This window comes from Aotus nancymaae, unplaced genomic scaffold, assembly GCF_030222135.1.
Source record: "Aotus nancymaae isolate 86718 unplaced genomic scaffold, 86718_ANA_hifiasm-v0.15.2.pri h1tg000019l, whole genome shotgun sequence".
NCBI lineage: Eukaryota > Metazoa > Chordata > Mammalia > Primates > Aotidae > Aotus > Aotus nancymaae.
The window spans coordinates 59,711,005-59,735,574 of NW_026988431.1; the positions used below are offsets into that span (position 1 = coordinate 59,711,005).

The 24,570-nt window shown below is 37.1% G+C and overlaps 1 protein-coding gene across 14 annotated transcripts in view; it reads right to left on the reverse strand.

Annotated features, from left to right (window-relative positions):
• MECOM (MDS1 and EVI1 complex locus) overlaps positions 1-24,570 on the reverse strand; it is a 571,478-nt gene that overhangs the window by 44,423 nt on the left and 502,485 nt on the right. For 7 of the 14 annotated variants that reach the window (XM_012470952.3, XM_012470950.2, XM_012470951.2 and 4 more), the window contains 3 exons: positions 17,477-17,611; positions 5,248-5,350; positions 1,513-1,729 (listed from right to left, as the gene is read on the reverse strand). In XM_012470952.3, the coding sequence (XP_012326375.1) occupies positions 1,513-1,729; positions 5,248-5,350; positions 17,477-17,611 (455 nt within the window). Of the gene's footprint in view, positions 1-1,512; positions 1,730-5,247; positions 5,351-17,476; positions 17,612-18,778; positions 18,962-20,270; positions 20,289-20,514; positions 21,419-24,570 lie in introns of those variants that run through there. The other 7 variants (XM_012470958.2, XM_012470957.2, XM_064378896.1 and 4 more) reach the window with 4 other exon arrangements.

The following is a 24,570-nucleotide window of genomic DNA, read 5'->3' on the forward strand; positions in this document are numbered from 1 at the left end:
GTTCATTATTTTTATAACAAAACTGAAGGAAATAGACTTTATTTCTGACACCAGAGATTCTGCTTTACAGCATAAATACTTTTCCTACTCATTAGTATTATTAGCTTCATTTTGTTTTTTAATTTGGGCACAATTATATTAAAGGGACATACTGTGACTTTTTAAATTACAAATTCACACCTTACCAAACATATACAATAGATTTATTCTCTACAAAGATTTACAGGAAGTGGTAGAGGTGAGTTTAAAAGATTCTGGAAAAACCCTCTTATTCTGTAAGATGTTTACTCTCTAATAGCTAAACTAGTCCTAAATTTTCTAGATATTTATTCTTTCTATTCAATCTCCTCAACAAAAAGGATTATGCTTAATGCCTTTTAGTCATTTATGCCTTAAAGTGAACAACTACAAGATGAAATCCTTTTCTAAAAGAGGCCTAACCAGGAGAAGAGGAGGCAGGGCAATACAGCGGGTGAAAATGAGAGGAAGAAAAGGATCCAGGGAGGAAGGAAAGGAAACAGAAAGGTGAACTGAAGGTGGAGTGTCAAAGACAAAATCTGAGTAATTCCCATTCTTGAGTAAGGCTACTTGATATACTGCCATTCCTATTTAAACATAATGGGATATTCATTTAAAATTCTGATTACATGTTTCAAGCATAATTTCCAGATTTAAAAGCAAGGTAATGAATACAACTATTAAAATTATTTGTGGACCAAGGCAAAAATCTAGAAATAAATGAACAAAAAAATCTATTAACTGGCCTAAACTTTTCTAATTTTAAAGACAATTCTGTAGTACAATCAGTATCTGCTTTTCAAAAAGTAGGTTCTAGTGTTGTTTCTTTAACAGAAATTTGAAAAAGTTATAGAATTAAATTCAAAAAGCTATAAAAAGTTAATGTCACTAAAATATGATTTTTATTGTGTTAAAAATAAGTGTTAAAGAATTACTTCATTTCGATTTTTATGTTTCTCCTTTTCCTTTTAGGAAGTTCAACACGAGGAAATCAAACATGCTTCTCTTATTCTTTTATATATGAGCAATTCAGATAAATTATTGAAATTAAATCCATGAATTACTGCTCTATCAAAAGATCATTCATCTGTCATTAAGTGAGTACCAGATCTAATCTTTTAAAAAAAATCATCTGAATGTTTCTAGGGGTAGCTTTATTGTTTCTTAACAGATAATTGCTTTAATTTGTTCCAGCACTCCTTGTATTTTCTCTAAATCATAATTTACTATAAAGTTAAGCCTTCAGTTTCTAATAACACTATTTAGTAATAATATAACATTATTTTTCATCTGGCATCAAAATAGCTAATTCCAATTTCACTGTAAATATTTTACAGATGAGAATATCCGGCAAAAATGATTTCTGAACATGTCACGAGTGCATTTGTCCAGCTCATTGCAGTTCCAAATTTTCATATGCATAAAGCCTCAAAATTCAGCATAACATTGCACAATAAATACACAAGTTTTGTGGTACAACATGCCATTTCTAACCTTTGCAAATCAGGAAAAACTTGGTCACATTCCTTACACTCCTGGATCGTGTGTATCTCTTGGAGATCATTCTCGCCTTCAAGTTTTTGCTGGAAGTCCTCTTCAACCGTGGAAAATGCTGAGTGAGGAGTACTGCAAGGAAACTTTTGGTGATCTGCTAGTTCAGCCTTAGATTCAAAGAGCTGATCACAGTCTTCACAGCGATATTGCCGTTCTTCTGTGAAAGCAATTCAGGTGTTACTAGGATTTAATGGTCAAGAATTGCCACCACAAACCAGCCAATCTTACTGAATTTTACAAAACATAATAGGTATTATTTGATTGTCATTTCTATCAAGTCAGTTTCAATATGGATTAGAAATATTATATGTAAAGAACCCAGGACAGAGACTGGAACAATAACATAAGCAACGGCTGTGACTAGATTATATCCTCCTGGTCAGTAACACTTTATGACTAAACCTTTTCAGGTTCAGAGAATACTAAAAATAATAAATACCACTTACTGAGCATCATATATTTTCTCAACCCTGTACGTGGATTACCGACATTCCTTAAAACCTGATTATGAGAAATTATACGTCAGATTTTTATCCTAGTTTTCAGATGAGGGTTTCAGGTTCAGAGAAGTTAAGCGTAAACTTTTCAGGGAATATAGAGCTATGTGTGTGTAAGGCTTTGAACCCATTTCTATCCCATATGCTATGCTATCTGGAGAGAACATGGGACACAGAGTCCCTATCTGAGCCACACTGAAGCCTGGTCAATGTCAGCAAACTTGGAAATGGTTTAACATTCATCATCACTAATAATGGGACACGGGATGTTTTTAGTACCCTTCTAGGGTAATTTATGTTACCCTAGGGTCAGTGCTAATTGGCATAGCTTTGTTAAATAGCAAACATATCATTAATTTCCACTTTAAATCAATAAGATAAATAAATGGTAGTAGTGGGGTGTAGAGATAACAAGGTTATAAAATGTCAGGTAGTGATGGTATTGTTTCTATTTTTGTCTTTTGAATAGCTTTCAGCCCACTCATAAAGCCACACTCTGCACAGATCACACAGATACAATCACAGAAGTCTTGAAAACAGCTCACTCTGCTAGGGAAAAAAAAAAAAAAAAAAAAACCATGGCAAACAATATGACACATAATCCCTCTTTTATAGACCTATGGCCAAGGAAGATGTTACTCCTCAATTGTCCATTGATTGAATGTTTTTGAGAGAATACTTTAGTCACCTACCAAATGTTAGGCATTTTGCTTGGGAATGAATATATAAGAAATTTAAGAGGATATACATATGAACAAACAGACTGTGATATATTTTATGGCAGATGCAAGCACAGGACCTAAAGGAGCCTAGAGAAATACTACTAATCCATCATATCTGGAAGGCTCTGTGACCAGTAGGAATCAGCCAGGTGAAGTGGAAGGAGGGGGCACATTTCAAGCAGTGGGAACAACATGCACCGGTGATGGAGGCAAGAAAGAACATGGCACATACACAGAAAGCTAGAGCTGTAGTAAAGTATGGTAGGTTCACAGAGCGCATACAGGGGAGAAGTGAAAAATAAAGTTGGAGGGGGTGCAGCTCACCAGAGACTTTGTAAGTCTATGCTAAGAAGGAAAGGACCCACTGAAAGTTGGAAAGCAGGGATATATTCAGACTTGGATTTTAGAAGAATTTTCCCCAGTTGCAGTCAAGTAGAGAGGCCAAGTGAGACATTGCTGCAGAAATCCACATAAGATGCTGGTTTAGTTTAAACTAAATCGATAACAGTGGTAACAGAAAGGTAAAGAAATTACCATGTGGATTCAACAGTTTGGATTTAGAGGGTCAAAAGAGAGGGAGGTGTTCTAAAAGAAAATCAACTTGGCTCTAAGGACAGGATTCTCAATGACATTAACTAGTTAACAGAAACATTTCCAACAGTCTGTAATACTGTTCACATATTTAAGATCATATGTAGGACCTCAGCCAGGATTCTGAACACAAACAGTATCTCCAGGCCACATAATGCATAGAAAAGGCCTAGGTATCAGAGACAGCAGAGATCTTGGGTTGAATGCTGACCTCACCACTTATTAGCCATGCATTCTTGGACAATTTACTTAGCCTTAATTAGGTTCAGTTTCCCTATATGTAAAATGGATATAATTTCTTTCTCACGGGTTCTATGCATAAAAGCATAAATGAGACAATATAGAGAGAGTATATAACATCTATCATCTAGGAGGCGTGCAATGCATGTGTTTTTTAACAATTTATTTTCCTAAGGGGAGTTGAATACTGGGAATATGAAATACAAATCATCATTTAAATATTATAAGAATTATATGTAACATATATAGTGTATGTATGGATATAAATACGATACAATGAAAACCAGAAGCAAATGATGGGTTCAAGAGTGTTGTAAAGGAAATTAATTTATGAATGGCAGCCCTAAAAAAATAGTCACTTCTATTTAGAACTTTTGGAGTATTAACCTAATTATTTATATTTTAAAAACTCATTGTTTGAAACCCTTTTTAGATATAACATTTATGGATGAACTATTCATTGCACCAGAAAGCCCAGATTGCAGTTCTTTAGTATCTAAGAACTCCTCCTTGCTGCCAAACAGCCCTTTCCTGTTGGGATAGATACCCCCTTCAGGCTCAGACTCTAGTAGGCTAATTGGGAACTTTAGGTTTCTAAAGCTATTTGCATGTCAGAGTTGCTAAGAGGAAAATAAATACCAAAGCCCCCCACTGCCAGCCCTCCCCAACTACACCGAAAATACCACTACTCTTGTATAATCTACAAAGAGGCAGAATGCAGTCCAAAGGAAAAAATGTTCAAGTAAAGAGAACCCACCAAGAGTGGCAGCTTTCTGGAGGTATAAAGGCAAAAGCTGAGATTTTTCCCATCAGGGATGCTAAAAGGGTGAAGGGTGGTGATCCCTGACTCTATGGTAGATTGGAATGGGTAATCCTTCCCAATGGACCTTCCAACTACAAAACATTCTAAAGATGCCACTAGATTATGCTGAAACTAGTCCAAATCACACTATACTAGGAAACAGAGAGAGGAAGAAGAAAAATATATATTCAATGTTCATCTCAATGATACAAATCAATGTAAGCAAAACGTTCTCTTTATCCGACCTAAACATACATCCCTACTGATAATCATTATTTTTTATTATCTTTTGATTTAGAATAGGCCTCTGGCAAATAAAATTCCTCTGACTCTAAAATTTCCTCATCTGCACATTTTTCCCAAGGCCTCTTCCCTGACACCCCTCCCATATGGTCATATTGGCTAAGATTTTACTGCAGTAGAAATACTTTTCCCAGTAATAGAACATTAGATGACAGAAACATCCCCTTGATTTAGGAAAGCTCAAAGTCAAGCTCCCTGAAAGGCCCCTTACGCAGTGAAAGGATTCTCACCACAGACTAATGCAGTGACAAAAGGCTTAACTAGGTGAAGTTCCTGTGCAGATACTCAAAATTCCTTTGACCTCCATTTCAAGGAAGACCTCTGCTTACTTCAGCTTCACTGTAACAGTGGCCAGATGTCAAACCAAGAAAATAGCTGCTTCAAGAGAAGGAACTTGTTAAAACTGACACTGAAAAGCCAGGGAAACCAACAAACCAACACCAAGAACAATGGACGCTTTGGATGCTACTTTACAGTCACAGTGGAGGGTGATGAGGAGGGTGGCGTGACTGGTACTAACCGTGGATGTCTGGCGCCATAGTTTCATGGGGATAGTCTTCGCTCTTCATGAACAGCAGAAGCTCCTCTCCTGGCGCAATGTCTGCAACTACTCTATAGAATATCTATAAAGACAAAATAAAGGGGATGGGATGAGGAAAGAGAGAGATGTACATACATATATTAACAAAGGGCAAGGTACACACTAAGATATCTGTACATTTCGTCTTACCTTAACAAACATCTTTTTATTTCTTTATCAAAAAAAGTGTGATTTCCTGTTTTATATCTGAAAATGAGCCCTCTGGTGACAAATGGAAAGCTGTGACTCTCAAGTCAGTTCACAAATCTTTTCCAAATCCTACTTCACAAATCAAATTTTCTTAATGCACGGCTAGCTGCGTCACATGTATCCTGTGTAATGTTTAACGAAGAACTTTCCCTTCTCTAAATCCTCAAAGCGCCCTAGCAAACCACACATACTCACAGAATTGAATCCTGCCTGGAGTTCTCCAGCAGGAGCCCGGCTTACCTTGCACCTTCCCCCGCTTAAGCAAGTTTGCAAAAGTAGCACCTTCTCAGCAATGTGTTTGGAAGGTAATAGGTTGAAAGGACATGACATAAAGGATCATGGCAACAAAGGAGAGTATTTTGCTTTTTCAAAACTTAACTCCTCTCTCACCACTCAGAAGGGTGCTCCCATACCTGGGTCCTGTCTTTAGGCCCAGCTCCTGATTCACTCTCTTTGAAAGCAGGCGTTACACATTTTATTGATTCATTTCTCGGGGTGGTAGGGGTGGTGCTTATTCCCCTTGCTTTCTAGCAAAGTGCTGAGGAGAGGAAGCATTTAATAAATCTGTTAATGACTGACTGGAAAGCAGTGGAGCAAGTGTGGACAGAACCCTGACCTGAAATTTCCAAGAGCTGCCTGCCTTTCACCTGAGCAGCTCAGTGACTTGGGCAAGTCATTGTCCAATTTACCTGTCCAGGTACCAGGTTCGTTTTTTGTTTTTTTTTTTTTTTTTAAAAAGCTTTGAAGCATGAAAATCTTTTAGATGTTTATTCATTTTACCATAAAAATGTTTTCAGTTTTTTATTTCATTCTTAGGTTATTTAATTAAACAATCCCATAATCAGATAAAGCCTTTAGACAAAAAAATGAAGTTCTACAATTAACTGGTGAAAATGAGACCAATCATATTACACCACAGTATCTTTGTGAAACCCTACAGTACTCTGAGAAGGAAATTATTCCTTTGCCTCATATATTCTTCTCTCTCTTTAACAATGCCAATGAGTCTTTTCTCCCAATCTTCCTACTAAGAATATCCACAAACAGAATCAATCTTTTTTTTCTTTTTCTCTCTTTTTAAGACAGGGTCTCATTCTGTTGTCCAGGCTGGAGTACAGTGGCACGATCACAGCTCACGGCAGCCTCAGTCTCCCTGGGCTCTGGTGATCCTATTACCTCAGCTGCCTGAGTAGCTGGGACTACAGTGTGCACTATCACGCCCAGCTAATTTTTGTGTTTTTTGGTAGAGATGGGATTTCACCGCATTACCCTGGCTGGTCTCAAACTCCTGGGCTCAAGCAATCTGCCCATCTCAGCCTCACAAAGTGCTAGGATTATGAATGAGCCTCTGCACCCGGCCCAGAATCAGACTTACTAAGCCAAAAAAGTCCAGATTCTAAATATCTGAGCAACACACACACACACAAAACCAGAACAACATCACAACCACCACCATGTATTCTAAGAATATATTCTTAGAAGATATTACTGTTTACGGTTTTTTTGCAAGATCACTTGGTACTTCAAACTAAGAAAAGCTGCATAAGTTGATGTCTTATAAGATCAGCAGAAATGCTCATACTTTAATTTTATTTATCTATTTATCTTTTGGAACACTGAGGACTTTGTATGTGCCTCTTTATTCCAGTAGGTGGCTCTGAAGTCCAATTGTTTATTTTTCTGTAACAAGACCAGAGTACAAAATTGTGCTAAATTTGTAAAATAACTTAATGAGGAGTATTTTCTCCTTAGCTTCTTTCCTGTCTAAATAATTTTTCTTCATTCCGTAGTAGCTGAACCATCTGAAGCTGCTTTATAGACAACAATGCCAAACATAAAATGTTGCTGTAATATGTTATAATATAACCTAAGATTCTTTGAGTTTGTCCACAGATAGAATCCAGACTATCTTGGGAAAATTACTCCTTGTTATGTGCTGTTTCTATAAAAAAGTTTATTTGCAGTTTGTATCCTATTAATCCTAGCCGTTCACATTTTCTTTTCCTTGGAAGTACACTGAGAACAGTTCTTTTCAAAAGATTACCAGATTTAAAATAATAATAAAATAATGTGTGAGTTTGCTTTTTTCCCCTAAACCTTCCAGTTAAATACTTATAAGCACTCTGTTTCATTCTGGAGTTCTATTTCCCTTTAGAAAACAATGGACTTCTCTCAACAGTTTGAATCACCTCTTTTTTTGGCATCTCTCAGAGGTTTAACTTATTAGCTTCCTTTCCAACAACATGTTGACATTTGAATTGTGACATATTAGAACTTTTCGGTGGCTTCTCGGAAATAGTGAGGTTAAAGAGACAATACCCTGCAAGACAGTAAAACGGTACAATTGTCTTTATTGGGGAATACTAATTAGATACACATGTCAGGTCATTTTAAGAAAGTATTATGATATCATTATTTCTTTGTAGTCCACTATTAATCATGTCTCTTTTAATTTCATTTTAGATTTACTCAATCCAATGTGAACGGTCCAAGAAACAAAAGAAAATGATGGATACACTGTAACTATATATTATAAAGACAATTCTCTTTGCCAAGACATAGATCACTACTGTAATTTCCCTTTAAGTGTCCAGATTGTCATATGAAGAATATCGAGTGCATAAAAAATAAAAGACACGGAAGAGTGTTGATGTTGGCTTTGTTTACTGGAGGTAAAAGGTGACATTCCAAGCCATGAAAGGCAAAGAAAAGCAGAGTGGATTTTAACTTCAGGGTGTTCTTTTCAATTTTAAGTGAGTTTTTATGGTGCTCATGAAACTGAGGTTTGAAAAGAACTGGCAAGCACCAGACATAATGAGGGCAGATTCTGGGCATGCTTCCTCATATGGCAATAAGAATGTCCCTCGAAGCTCCATTTGCCACACCCTTACAAACCCAGTCCTTTTCTCAAGGTGTTTCTACCCCTTGATCTTCATTATCTCTCATCCCTTAGGATTTTAGGGACACTTGAGCAAAGTTGCTTTCCTCTTCTAATTACAATGGCCCAAAAGTATAATTTGAATACTTGGATCTAGAGATGTCTACATATAAATTTAATTTACTTTCTAATAATATCCATGATATGCCAGCAGGCATTTGAGAAATGACAGGAGTAATTTAAACCAAAACAAAATGACAATCTGCTGCCTTGAAACAATATTGTGGGGAAATGATGGGATGTCATCTTAGAGGAATCAGGCTTTTTAGAAAATATACTTTTATGTTATAAAATAGATCTTTCAGCAAATAAAAATGCAACAACAAGGCGATTTATATAGATTTTCTCACATATTTGTATATAGTAAGTATGCTTGACCAGGCTTACAAAAATATAGTTATAATGTCCTTAAAATCAGTGTATTCTCAATATCTCAACTATATTGCAGTCCAGTGAATTATATACCATCTGTGTTACATGCCAGAAGCAGAAACACTACTAATATAATGCTCTCATTTTTGTGTTGGAGAAAAACGGGAGTCAATCTGTTAAGTTCCATAAAATGGTTAATAACGGGTATTCTCTCCTATCGGGGTTTTATGTAAAAAGTTCTCTGGATCCAAAATAAAAATATCCTGGATCTGAAAGTTTGTGATGATGAATATACCTCAAATATATAAAGAGAGGCTCAAGAATCTTCAACACTTAGAAAAAGTTTGAATTAATATGAAAAGGTTGTTCATTTATTATTTTCGTTCTCTCTCTCTCTCAGAATGTTCTATTAGAAGAAAAAACTCAATTCTTCCCAATACAAGGTGAAAGATAAGAAGACTGGGGTCTTATATTGTCAGGAAATAGATTATATGGAAATTCCATTTTTTAAAAAAGTAATAAGAAATATTTTAAAACCGTATTAGCTCTTCCAAAGTTTTCTATTTGGTAGCTAATATCAAAATCCAGAAGCACAACATGTTATGAACACAACCTAACTCCCATACACCTGGAACTTTTGCCAGTTGAGATGGTTTTTTCATTTTATTACATAAAAAATTAAATTTTCCCAGTATCTTGCTAGACTCTTTTGTATTTTTCAATAAAGTAATATTTATACCTTTATAAGTATGAATATTATATTTGGATCCCTGGATACTTCAATTTATAAGGATACATTTTTATCGTAAATGTTTTAGTAACAGATTTCTTAATGTTCTTCTATTTTTTAAATTTGTCAAAATAGTACACTAGTGAAATTTCTAACTGTTTCTTTGAAATTCTAAATTATTCAAGTAGTTGAAAAGTATAACTAGAAATCCAAAATTGTTCAGTTTTATCACTGGTAAAGCCCACAACTCAAGGCATAAATATAATATGATACATATGTAAAGAAATTAAATGCCCTAAACAGAAGTATTACAATTTATTTTAATCAAACCCTGGAAGCAGTTCCAAATGCAAAGAGAATATCTATTCAGTTAATACTCACAAGGCTAAGTATAAAAGGCAGTGGTGATATGAAATGGATTTAGCAAAATTTAGACTTCCAAATTGTACATTTTCATGTGGTATTATTTATAAATATAAACGTGCTTAGATATATATATATATATTTTATAATGTGACATAAATATGGCAAAGTATATGTTTTGGATAAATTTTTTAATTTGCACATTAGTAATCTCATATTGTATATATATAATTATATATAATAAGAACAAATGTTTCATGGCACATGATTAATTCTTATTATATATCATACACGTTATATGTAATTATATATTATGTTTTACAAATTTTACGTATACTTGGAATTAGAATTAATCATATATCATTACTCATTTTATTTGGTTAAGTCCAAGAGGACAGCAGTAAAGCAAGTCTAGAACTCGTAAGCACCTTGATAGGAAAGTTGATACGCCATATTAACTTTCCGTATAACTCTGTTTTATACTCTCAAGGACTGCATTCAACCAAGTCCTCTATTATTAGTATTTACAAATGGTAATCTGGTGGGTCTTGTTTATTATACTAGAGAACAAAAATCTGGAATCTGTCAGATTCTTTATTTGTGGATTGATTTAAAGTATTATGTTTGTATTGTTGAGACAGAAAAATTCTGCACACGAGGGGGAAAATAAGAAAAAAGGAAAACACATTTACTTTTAAAAAGATGAACAAGGCCTTATTGTTATGAATCCCCGTTTATTTTTCCTGATCAAACACTGGAAGTTTTATTTATGCTCAACAGACTGCATTTGGCATGTCTAAAATGACAGAAGTGTGAATTATGAATGACCTTCAACCTCTGCAGGAAGTTGTAATAATTGAAATAATAGAGAAATGTACGCCCAGCAAAATCTGTACTGAGAGAAAACCTTTTCTGACTATTGGTGTCTTTTCACTTTGAAGTTGACAGTTGATTTCTTCCTCTTCCAGCTCCCAGCATTTGGCCTAAATGCTTTATTTTCTATACTTCCATTCAATTTACCAGTCTGAAGACTAGGAAAAGCTGAATGGAACTGCAGCAATTGGAGGGTGGTAGGAAGGGAGGTAGGTAACAGTTTGCATGTTTTAACAAAGTCAACATTGGATATGGACATATCTGTCAGTCTTGGTACTGGAGAGGTGGCTTCAAGTCTACAGATACAATATATGCAGTAGGAGACAGAGTCTGGACCCCTGATCTATCCAGAGGAATGTGGGAAACCCCAATTCAGGAGTGATGCAAAGTTTAATAGGATTCTCTGGAGAAAGGATCCTGTTATACATTCTGAGCCTAATTAATGACAGCTAAAGAGAAGAGTCGTCAGCTGAGACTGATGGCTGAACATAAATTTCTCCAACACGATGGAAGCTTTATCATGGCTAAACATTGCCAAAGCAAATCACCCTTAGTTTCTCCAAAGAAAAAGTATCCTATGTGTATCTCCAGGGTAATAGTCTAAAGACAAGAAAATATTAATTGAGAAAGATTAAGTACTGCCTTGCTATACCCACTTCCTATATGAAAAATATGACTCCACCAGACCAAGATATCTTTGAAGGGGAAAGTTTTTCATCTCCACATCTTTATCTCTTTGTTAGTTACATGAAAAGAAAACCAGGTATAACTCATTGAATGAAACAAAATAGAGAGAGAATTGATTGTTAGTTCTAGTTTTCATAAACAGGGCAATTGATAACGATACACATTATTATACATGAAGCTTACAGTGTTCCCAGCCTGAAAGCCTTGCAAAATGTCTCCTTAAATAACCTCGAGGGTCTCTCTACAGAGTTCCCCAAAAATGTCCATTAGCTACCTGTCTTTAAGGTGGTCATTTCATCTGACTGTATGAAAACTGATGATCATTTTGAATGGTTTCCAAACATTTGGGAAGAGTTCCATTATTACATCATAAAGAAGCTAAAAAGATCATCTTTGGTGTTTTACTTGGCTGGAGGCTTCACTTGTGTCCTTGACCAAAACATTCTCCTCCTGGATGGCTTGTAAAGCATTCTTACGACTTTTTTATGAAATAGCTACTGAAATAGCTACAGTCTATTGTGGGTGTGATACTTTGCGATCTTCCAGAATGAAAAGTGATATATACATGCAAACACTAATTACTTAAAATGTGCACTTAATTCTTCAGGTCCCCCCTCTTTCAACTTTGCAGTTTGTGAATCTTAATAAAAATCCTAATGTATGTCAGTTATGTGTCCTAGGCATTGCTACACGAAGGAAACTTTATTGGGGCAGGGGATGAGGTGATGTTTGTTTCATGATGTAAAAATCAAATGGCAAACTATGTTTGAAAGAGTTTCATCTTCAGGTGAAGGAAGTAACTTATCAGCCAGACAACATCCCCCCACAGTCAGCTTAGGCACTGTTCACAAAGCCAGTCTCTGGGTGTTGCCAGCTGGCATTCATCTTAAAACAGCAGAGCATAACTTTGGTATAAAAGTGGAACTAGACTTAAAAGCAAAGCAAAGAAAATGCCCAAAGCCAGTAACAACTTTAACATCAAAAGAAGTCGTACAAAATGTGGACAGATATCCCTGTAAAGGAAGAGCAAATTTACAAATTACCTGACAGTAGACACAAACGTTTTTAAATTATGGAAGGAGTCTAACAAATCACATTTTTGCAGTATATATAGCTAATCTCCCCTGCTTTTCTGCACAAATTGTACTAATTGAATGATGTAGGAAAATGGATTTTTTTCTTAGTAAAATCCAAAGAAAGTAATAATTGAGCCCATAATAAGCTCATGATATATGCTGTTCTAGTGCCACAGCAGTCTGATATAATCATTCGCATGGACCCAAGGAGAGCAAACGCAGGGTGCACATCAGCTATGATCGTCCTGGAAGCAGTTAGAACTTTATAAGGTAAAGCACCAACGAGAACAATGCCTGTTCCAACTGAAAACACTGCAGTCTTGTTGCTATTCATTAACCACAAGGGAGCTGGCAGAATCCTTAAGTGAATTCTGACTTTGTATTCTCTGAGGGGCACTCATTCTTCTGTATCTCATTTCTTCAAAATATACATCAGGCATTAGATAATCTCTTATCGACACATTTCTTTTTATTCAGAGTGAACAGCAGACTTCTCTTATTCTACTCACTAAGTACCAGCTGTCAAGGGCCTACTTAAAAATGAAAGGACTTATCACCTTGTGTAAATGACAAGATTAATAATGTCTTGGGTTTCTGAGAACTTTATTCTACTCATAGACCATGTTAGGGCAGGCCAGGAGTTTGAATGAAATTGTGTTCCTTCTTACAATACAGAATACACACACACTTACATATACAAAACGTTACCCCAAAGTACTTGCCCAGATCGTTCTAATTATCAGTAGAAAGGCAGGTTTCATTTAAGCCTAAAAAGTCAACTTACATAAATTGTGTTAATTATAAGTGGAAAGGCGGTCTCATTTAAGTCTAAAAAGCCAATGTACATAAATTGTATCTTAGTGACTCTCTGATTATTAGCAATATGGTTTCACTATGAAGAAGTATTAGAGTAAAACTGTTGTGTCCAGAGAACTACTCCGTTAAGTACCCAAACTTTGTGAATGTATTTAAACATGAGAACTGGCCTTGTTTGAGGTGGTTGGGGATCTCTGGGTAGGTAGCCCTGCTTCTGATCCAGGTGAACGGTATATGTGGGGTCAAAAGGAGACTTATCAAAAGATGGAGAGAGAGGCAAGAACAGGGTGAGACCAAATCTAAAGCAATGAGTTACACCCACCAATCAAAATGGTTCGTAAAAGTAAGAGAGCTACAAGACTTTAAAGGAAAGAATATCAAAATAACCAGTTAAAAAAAACAACAGCCAGTAAACCATTTAGATGATTGGTCTACTTGACATTAAACACATGGGTGCTTCTGTATGTAAATACAGAATAACGAAAAAAAAAAAAAAAAACCATTTTAATGTTTCCTCTGTATTTTGGTCCTCTTGAGGACCTAGTCTGGAAAGAGATTTCCTCAACTAACTCTCTGCTTTTGCTCCTACCCTGCTCTGCCTTTCAGGGCCAGTTCTTGCTCCTGAAAGCAACTAAGAATAATTTCAGGTTGTTAGAATGTAAATATTTAAGCATTGTCTGTCTCAGTAAAAATTTCCAGCCAAGCACCATGCCACAGACATAGAACTATGTAGCACTGTAGAGAAACTTTAAGGGAAAAATAACTAGAGTATCAGTGATAAAGAGACTTGGGTGTATTTAATGCATCTACTATTTTACGACTTGAGTTTGACTGTGGCTCAATTTACTAGTGTCTTTGGTGTCGCTTCTTTCATAGAGATAAATTACTGTAGTTAATACATTTTTTCAGGGGTGAATAAAGATATCAGTCAGAAGCCACGGCTACTTAGAATTACGGTTTAGCAGTATGATGTTAATGTTTCCAAAATGTGTATCTCCAAAAACATCACTGCAATAATTTTGAAAACATGAGAGGAAAGAGACGTCTAAAATCACAAAGCTTGAGTCTTTCTAGGCAGCACTGACAAGAAAGAAAGCGACAAAGCATATTCTATCTGAAAAAAAACAATCTGAAATGAAATAACTGGCAGAAACCTACCGGAAAACTTAAACTCAGGAAAATCCCCTTAACTAAAACGCTAGTAGAAAGGAATGGGAAAAGTGTTAATTGAGTGGCTTTTGTTTTTATTTTTTTCTGATACAAAATAGATTACATCTTATCAACTTTACTTAAAAACCAAAATCTATGCTGTTTCTAGAACTTCTTCACCCACAAGGATATCAAATACAGGTTATCCACCATGTGACATTTTGATTGTCCTACCACTATCAAACTGTATTATCATCTTAGCAAGCACATTTATTTTCTTTAATATGGCTCCTCCATATCATTAAAAACTGATCCGAATTGATTAAACTCGATTTTTAACATTAGAACTTTAAAAAATATGTATTTTTGAAAAAGTAAACTATAATTTATACACCCTTGTTTTGTTCTGGGTAATCTTTTTCTTTCTTTATTAGATGACCTAATTATCATGACTAACTTGCAGTTGAAAGCTTCATCTGAAATTCCTTTTTTTTTTTTAGATTCCAGGATTTATACCTGTCTTGTTCTTCAAATTCATTTGATAAACTTTAGCTGTATCTAAGAATCAGAGCAAAGAGAAACACTTTACAATTTCTTGTAGAGCATTCCATTTGCTTTTGTGTTATACAGGTGAACTGATGTCATTAATGCTTAGTAATTACTCCTATACCAGGGTCTCTCTCTATAGCTAAATATTAAATAATACCTCCCTCAATGGGAGTGTTCATTATGTGATGAGTTGTGCTTATTTGCCATTTGGCAGCTCCTATTCCTCCTGGAAAAGAGAGCAGAAAAACAGACCTAGAGCATCTCTTTAGTCAGCTCTTTTATCATTGTACCTAGTCCTACATTCACATTTCAAAGTTGTCTAGAATTGCTAGTTTTAATTGGATTTTAGAATATGCATATGTGCTTATAGGTGAATATGCTTATAATACATGCACACACAATTTGAGTGTCTGTTCCCTTTTGTCTTGTCAATTGGGCTGAGTGATTATATACATACACGTTATCACACAAATCTGACTTTTACCTCTGACTTTCCTCCCTTGTTGTTTATGGATGAATTTGCTTGAATCTCACATTTATATTTTTTGATATGCATTCTGTTGGCATCTTAGATTTCTGTCAGCATAATATAAAAGTTAAAAATTGGCACTTAAGAAAAATATGTGTCTAATATTGTCCTTATCTGTTTGCCCAGACTATTTTCTCTGATTCTTTAGCCAAAATAAGTAAACATGCTATCGATTAAGGTATAAAACCAGAATATTTTCTTTTGAAAACAATGCATTTTACAATGTATATTTCAAAAGTAACTATGGTGAAATTTAAATGCCTACTCTAATAAGTGGCCTAATCATAGTTAGAAACAGGAAAACAGTTTCCCTTTTTTAATGCAATCAAGATTCCCAATGATAAGAGTATATTTATCATAAAACACTAGACACATAAATATTAAATGAAAAAATGGCTACAAGTGGACTTGGATTGGCTACAAGTCCCATTCTTAAATCATCTTTTCACTGATTCTGTAACAGTTTTATCTGTCTAAGGAAATAGCTCCCATTGTCAATAATTATGAATAGCAAACAGTTATTATGACCTTAAACTATCATTTGAGGTCCTCCAGTTCCTTTTTTAAGAAGTATAACATTAATTCCTTCACAACACCTATGTATTTCCCACATCTGCAAATAGTAGGTGCTCAAAAAATATCTGTTGTTGATGGTGACAGTAGCTCATATGATAGACGGGGTATTTTCTGCTCACAATCAATAGCTAATTTAATAATGTTTTCCTTTGTCAATAATGCCTCTTGTTTTCTTGTGGCAAGGAGAAAAAGCAATTGATTGGTTTATTATTTTTGATATATGTTGCAGATTTTTAAATGATTCCCATTTAAACCTAATTTTACGATTTACTGCCTCTTACACAGTTTAGTCAGTAAAAATTATCTGGTAGCTGGTAAGATGCCAAAGAAAAATCTCCTAATGATGAATGAAATAGAGTCTTAGACCAATTGACACTAGCTTTATTTAACAGTTTTCAATTGGAAACATTTAATTTAAACTATTATTTCTCTCGATGGTGATTTCATAGTAAATTTGCCAAGCAACCACTTCAATATGGTCTTTGAAAAGTATTTGATTTAGGAAACCACTGGGTTAAAAGAAATAAATGATTATAACATAATTAAATTCTAACCCAACAATGTTTATAAAACAAAAATTAATGGGCTGAATTTCTTGTTATTTTAGGTATTGTCATATTATAAGATTCATAACGTAATTTTATTAAGTGCAGAATATGTTTCATGATATTTTCGCGACCTTTATTTCATAGTTACTGTTATTAAAGTCAACCTCACTGCACGGTCCTCCATAATGTCACAAAGCAATTTCCAGCAGGGTTATTTTTAAACTTTTTAACATATACCAAAAAAAGTATTTTAATTAATCTAAAAGTAAGTGTTTTCATTTATAATTAGGCAAATCAATATAAAATGCATAATGTCCACACCGATATCATGCATATACATTTCAAACAAAACCTATATAACATTTCAAATGTATCACTTCCAATTTCTGCATAAATTCACAAGATGTTCTTGATTAGCTCAATACCTTTCATGAATGTACCTACTACGATAGCAAAGAAGAAATGAACAGTAGGCAGTAGTAATACTCGGTTTTTAAATCATTCAGTCATACTAAGAAAACTGGTGCATTTATGAAGGATACTAGTCCAAGTGAATAGACTACTCAAAGAGTGTAAAGAAAGTAGTAATAAACATGACTTTGTTCTGCATTTTACTTATATGTGTGCATTATCTTTCACAATACCAACAAACAGGCCATAAGGTCTACTGCAGCTCACTGTTTTTTTTATTCTTCAGGCTTCACTGATACTTTAGTGCTCTCAAGGAAAGACAAGAAAATCTTTACAACATACCTGATCATTTATCTGGCATGCAACGAGGTTGTGCTGATCATAACAGCCAGCGAATCTAATGTACTTGAGCCAGCTTCCTACATCTGGTTGACTGGCATCTATGCAGAACTTCACATTGCAAAACTCATCTAAGATCTGGAGGGAAGAAGATGAGAGCAATCAATTGCTATATTGGCCCACCCATTAAAATAATCGGTTGTTTGAAAATATCGTATTGAAATGTATATTCCTTCTTCGGATCCTTAAAAAAAGTCAGATTGCAGGCATATTAACAGAGAGGAAATGAGAAGTTACCTTGAAAATGACAACATACTGCTTTTTTAAAAAAGGAATAAAGCACTTGCAATTTGTTACAAAAACTGATGAACTGGTTTCAAAAGTGCTTCTTTTCATATGCATACATTAGTGCTAATTTTATCCAATGTGATTTTCACACACAAAAAATTGAACAGCATATGTTAACATAGTATTTCTAAACATTATAGTCAATATTTCATATGTGTAGTCTCACGTAAGCATATATTTTCACATTTATTCACTTTAAAAACTTTCATCTAAATTTTTTCTTCATAGTTAGCATTTCATCACCATGAAACAAATCACACTCTTAACTGAAGGAGATAACAAGATTTGTCTTATTGGTGCTTTCAACCAAACTAAAGAAAAACAAATGAAAATAATCGATTAGGAAATACTCATGGAGAGTATGGCAAACTCAGGTTTTAGTTAACATATGTCAATGCATGTTTCAATATTTTGACTAGTAAGCAAAATAACAAAGCTGGCTCTTTGCGAACAAATAAAAATATATTAAAATACTGTAACATGCTGCTTTCATTAGGTACACTTGTATATTAGGTATACATTTTCATTAGGTATACTTGTTATTTTTCATGAGATTTTACATTTGGCCCAAATAAACGTTAATCATTTAGTTAGGACACATTAAACAAAAACTGAGGTGGGAAACTCGTGTACTTAAACCAAGCTACTCTGATTCACTAACAGAAATAATGTCTTAAACGTCAATATTAAAAGCTGTAGAGTTGTTGACCTGATGGTGAGTAACTACAAAGGCTGGTAATGTTATGTCAATCAGTTAATGCAAAGGAGGAAGTTTCCTATCATAGACTAAGCAATATACCTAGAACAAAAATTAATGAATTAAATAACTCCTACAGATCTCTGCTGTATGCATACCTACATAAAAGTTAAAATTAAACTCTTTAGTACTGAGACCAAAAGCAATTTTGCATAGAATTCAGGTAATCATCCAATTGCAGATTCAAGTCATTAACTCACCATAAACTTCAAGAAGAACCCAGTGCTCTGAGGGCTTTAGTCAACAAGCACTATGAATAAGCCTTTGGCCATGAGGAAATTGAAGGGCAACAAGTCGTCCCACAATTTAAAAAAGAAAAATCGAACATAAGATAGGGATAGTAATTGCTACACACACACACACACACACACACACACACACACACACACAAATCAAACTCTTCTTTTTCAAGGACACCTCTTCACACTAACAACGATAAAAGTGTACACTTAAATATCCTCTCTATTAAGAAAGATAAATTCTAAAAATTTGTTATTAACAAAATTACAAATTTTTAGATGTTTCTTCAACTCTCAGTGCTGAGTAACTCAAATGACAACTTGAGATTTCCCCCTATCCCAGATGTTGAGAAGGTACATAGATAACAATAGCAATGCACATTTTTAAATAGTAAAAAGTTGGGGGTTGTTGCTGGGTTTTGATTGTTTGTTCATTCTGTTTGGGTTCTGGTCGATCTTTTGTTGTTTGTTTTCTTGACTGGCAAAAAAAAAAAAAAAAAAAAAAAAAGGCAGTTCTCCTGACGCACCAAAGAAATATTTAATAAAGGAAATAGAATAAAGCCAGTGAAATGCAACACTAACTCCATTTCATATTTGCAGAAAGATGTGGAAAACTTGCTAATTTCAAAGTCAAGAAGCATCTATCCCCTTAGCTTTCAAACATTCCCTTTTATAGGAGCAGGGAGTTAAGTATTACATATACTGCACATAAAAATTGTAGGTGTCATTTTATTCCGTGTTAACATTATTAGCATTGCCACTGTCAACAGCAAAATTAATTTTTAAAAAGGTTTATTTCCAAAGAATGTCTTCTTACATAATGTGTTACATGATTATTCAAAGATTTCACCATCATATTAACATTCTTCCTCTCAATATTCTTGCCCCAAGACAAAAGCTTAGCTTTCTCCAGAAACGTTTGCCCCCCGGGTGAATTATTCACTTTTGATTTGCTAGCAGAACTGCATTTGTCTCCCAAATGTCTTAATGGTGTCGGAAATCTCGAATAAAATAAAGTAACGACACATCTTCAGTCATTTCATATAACACACTCCTGTGTTTTTAAAAGCTGTCAAGCTCCAAAGATAGCTTTAAAAAAGAAAAGAAAAGAAAAGAAAGAAACTTTTAGGTAGACTTTAGAGAAAGGCCCTTTCAAAAAACCAACAGCAAAAGGGGAAAAAAAAAAAAAAAAAAATCCCCACCATCTAGCCAAAGGGTCCGAATGTGACTTTCTCGCGAAGCAGCACACGATGTTGGACAGCAAAGCTGTTACTTGGCAAGGTGGAACTCGGCCGAGAGCGGCTCCAAAGTCGCGTGGCCAGTGCCAGGAATTCAGATTTTGGCAAGCGCGCCTTCTGCGTCCCCGAAAGCGACGGACAGAGACACACGGAGGGAGGGGAAAGAGGAGAAGCGCGCGGGGAGCAGAGGCCGACGAGCCGGCAGAGAAACCCACCGAAGGCCGGACGACCCACCCCGGAGACGCGTCCAGACCGCACCGTTTCGCAGGAGGAACACGGAAATCCCCCGGCTTAGCGACGTAGATAGGGCTCCGCGAGACCGAGGGCGAGGAGGAAAGACGGCGGGGGGCGGGGGGCGCCCCGAGAAACGGTGCCCGGCAGGAAACTGTCCAAAGTGACAAACTTTCACATCGCCCGGACTTTTTTTTTTTTTTCTTTTAAAGTGAGGAGTTCTCTTACCTTTAGCTTTCTATGGCCTCAACTCGGCAATAATAGGCAATCACAGAAGAATCAAAATAAACAAAATAAAATAATCAGCAGCCCCCAACGCTCCTGCGCGAAAATCCTTTCAAACGATCCCGAGCAACATGTCGAGATGTTTAAAAATAACAATCGTAATTTTTAAAAAGCCTGGCGTCTCGGCTTCCACATGGGTCTCTGACAACTTTGTCCGTCTCTGGGATCTGCTCTCCAGGACCGCGCGTTTCGGATTTATCGTCAGCCAACCGTGTATTTTTAACGCAAGTGAAGTCTTCTGCCGTCCGGGTGACCCGGGTTTGGGGTGCTTTGCTCTCCCCCCCAAACGAGCTCGGAGCTATTCCCTCTGCTTCACATCACCGCCCTCTTTTCTCACCCTCTCCTGCTCTTATCAGCCCGATGTGTAATGAAAGTTATCTGAGACCCGCTAAAACTTCTACTTCTCCTTCCCAGTTCCTCGGGGGGGAAACAAGCAGCAGGAGGAGGGCTTGAGAGGGTGGGGGGCCCGGGGCGGTGAGGGGAGCTCTAGCCCCGTTCGGATCCTCCGCAGCGCCTTCGCGGGTCCGGGACCCTCACGGGATCGTCCCCTTTCGCAACTCCACGCTCAGCCGCCGGGTTTCTATTTCATCAACTGTCTCTTTAAAGAGGATCTGCTCGGCCATCCAGAAAGAACCCGGGGCGAGGGAGAAAGGGAGCTATCTCCCGCCGCCCAGAACGATCGGAAGCCAGACTCCTCTCTCAGTAAATTTTTAAAGTGACAGCAGCCTCCTCTGGCGGGAGAGGTCACAAAAAGGTCGCCAAGACCCAAGTCCTATAGGGACAGACTGATTATGGATGCACCATCCCCCTTAAACATGTAGATTTCTCCGGGTAAACAACCAATGGGGAGATCTCGACAGGCAGGATTTCTTTCCCCAGGGAAATAGCCTCTGTTTCGTTGTCCTGAAAGCACAAGTGTGTGTGGTGTGTGTGTGTGTGCGTGCGCGCGCGTGCGAGTGTGTGTGTGAGAGAGAGAGAGATGGGGGATGGGAGGGATGGGGAAGGGTGGAGAAGGGCTTTCAGGGGTGTGAGGGTGTGTGCACCGAGGCAGGAGGGGGCGGGCGGGGTGGTCGGGGAGAGGTAGCGCTGGAGGGGGCGAGGATAAAGCTTAGGGCATAGGGACGCTGGTTCAGACTAAATATAAATAGTTTAGAAATTTTCAGAAAACATCAAGAGTGAAAAGTTGACATGTACATTTCAAGATTTCTACTAAGCATTAATTTTTTTTTAATTGAAACTCGTACTCTAATTTATTCCCTTCATTCTTGTAGCTGGGTCGGAAGGGCTTGCAAAATTTTCAAATCTTAAAATATACTTTAGAATCTGAAAAATTATTATCATATAACCCGCCCAAATAGCATATTAAGCGTTTAGAGAGATTGATGACTGTCTGGTGAGTTTTTGCCATTTTCTTTGATACATTAATTATTTTGATACAATTTTCTTTGATACATTAATTAAAACACCATGAAGGCCCAAAAGTGGAATAAGCAATTTGACAACTCAGATTATTTTTGAACTTTTAACATTACAAATGCTGCTTTTAGTGATCGGCACAATACTATGTTTGACAACTTTCTAATACACCTTGGGTGCATTTAAACCAACACATTGCAGAAAACACATTGGAAGAAACAATATAGGGATTCATAGTAAAATAAAAGAGTCTACAGATTTACTTATGGTCAACCTTGTAAGATTTAGTAAATCCCACTGGCTAAATGGAAGTAAATGCGTTTTTATCACAAAACTCCATTCATAAAAACAAATGGACAAAATCCAACTCCTCAGCTCAACAATGGAAAGTTAAGCAAAGTAAGCGAGCCTAGGGACACTTGCGGAGGAGAGGTGGAGCGCGAGGGGCTGGGAAGTGTGCAGACGGTTAAACTTTAGCTGCAAACGGGATAACGCAAGTGCCACCCACTTTTTGTTTTCTCCAAGTGCAAATAAACGTGTAAAGCCAGTAGAACTATATTTCCCCAAAACGCTGATTTAAAAACAAAAATAGTAGCCAAAGGGAGGGATTGGAGGAGAGAAAATGACAAGAGGTGGTGACTAATTCGTTTCGGTGGCCTGTTATCTGTGACATTGAACTGTTATTTCAGATAATGGCCATTGTTTGAGAGAAAATCGCACAGCAGTGGTAGGTAGGACAGGAAAAATCCTTTGTAAATAACCTAAAACCCGGTCAGATATTCCCATAGAGTTGGGCGCTTGAGAACCTTTAAGAGCTCCGGGTTTGTGGCCATTGATTTCCTGCCCTTCCTCAACTTGCCCATTGTCGGAGCTTTTTTTTTTCCTTTTTTTTTTTTTTAATTTAGCCATAAATTGGACCGGCTCGAGCTATGAGCTGTTCTATTTTCTTCCTGTCAGGATGAGGGATTTGTTTTATGATGCATTGTGTATTAAATACAAGTAATCTGGGGAACCGATTGCTTCAGACAGCGCGGCCTGATCAGGGGGTCTGGGAGCTCAGCGCCCCAACCCCCGCCCCAGCCCTGCAGCCCCCACCCCCTTGCCCTTTACAAAACTGCTTTCAAAACGAGGAAACGTCTGTAGGTAAACAAAAGGTCGTGTGGAATCACTGGCAGGTCCTGGCTAAATTAGCATTTCGTGGAAAGGGCCTCCGAGTTTTTTTTCCCCTATATTGGTTTCGGGTGGGGGAGGCGGAGCGACTTTCAAGGGCCGGATACTTGCAGGTACCGCAGACGGCCGGTAGATGGCACTGCGCTCCGAAATAAAGCGCAGCGCGGGCGGCTCCAGCCACCCAGGTGAACCCGCCTCTGCCCGCCGGGCGCCGGCACCCAGCTCTGCCCTCCGCCTCGCCCGCCGTTCCGCGTCCTCCCGAGCCTCACAACGGGAGGAGGGCACACTGCAGTCCAGGCCTGCAGACTCCAGCCTGAACGAAGACTATTCCTACGTCTCAACTTCTCCTCCCCAAATATAACCAAGAGTGAACGCTTATCCTCCGAGACCTTGGAAGATGTCCCTAGAAGAATGGCGAATTCACTGTATCATCATCATTATTATGTTAATATCATCACTACCGTCATGATCAGTCTTGTTCTGACGATAAACTGTGAAAAAGACTAAAGGAAATCATCAGAAGGACCTGAGCAAAGGAGGCTAACAAAACGCTAAATCTTGCTCTCTCTCGCGCGCTCTCTCTCTCTGTCTCTCTCTCTCGCTCTATGTGTGTGTGTGTTTGTGTATGTGTGTGTCTGCCTGTCTGTCTCTCCCCTCTCCCCATAACACTCCCTCTCTCCTTTGAGTATATAACAATAACTTCATGTAAAGGCAGAGTCATCCCACTTATTCTTGACACAACTTGAAGTTTAAAGATAGATTTCTGAAATCCTACAGTAGTTAGACTGGCCTTGTTTCTCATGAAAGGGGCCTCTTGTGGCCCGGCGCGGTGGCTCACGCCTGTAATCCCAACATTTTGGGAGGCTGAGGTGGGCGGATCATGAGGTCAGGAGATCGAGACCATCCTGGCCAACATGGCGAATCCCCATCTCTACTAAAATAAATAAATAAATATAAAAAATTAGCTGGGCATGGTGGTGCATGCCTGTAGTCCCAGCTACTCGGGAGGCTGAGGCAGGAGAATCACTTGAACCTGAGAAGCGGAGGTTGCAGTGAGCTAAGATCATGCTACTGCACTCTAGCCTGGTGACAAAGCTAGACTCCGTCTCAAAAAAAATAACAGAAAAAGGAGGGGGGGCTTGCTATTTAAATAAGAATTCTTTAGAAGACCTGATCCATCTTCCCCAATAAGTGAATGAAACAGGAGAGAGGGTTAGAGGAGAAGGTTTTTGCAAGGGGCTTGCTTCTCCCCCGTTAGCTTGCTTTCCATCAAAAGGTTTCTAAAACAATAAATAAATACAAGGAGCCAAATACCACCACCAATTCCCTTTATTCCTTGGGATTTCTGGTGAAATCTGTTTACAGTAGTTCCCAGTTACAAATTAATCTGCAAAAGCCGCTGTCTGCTCAGCA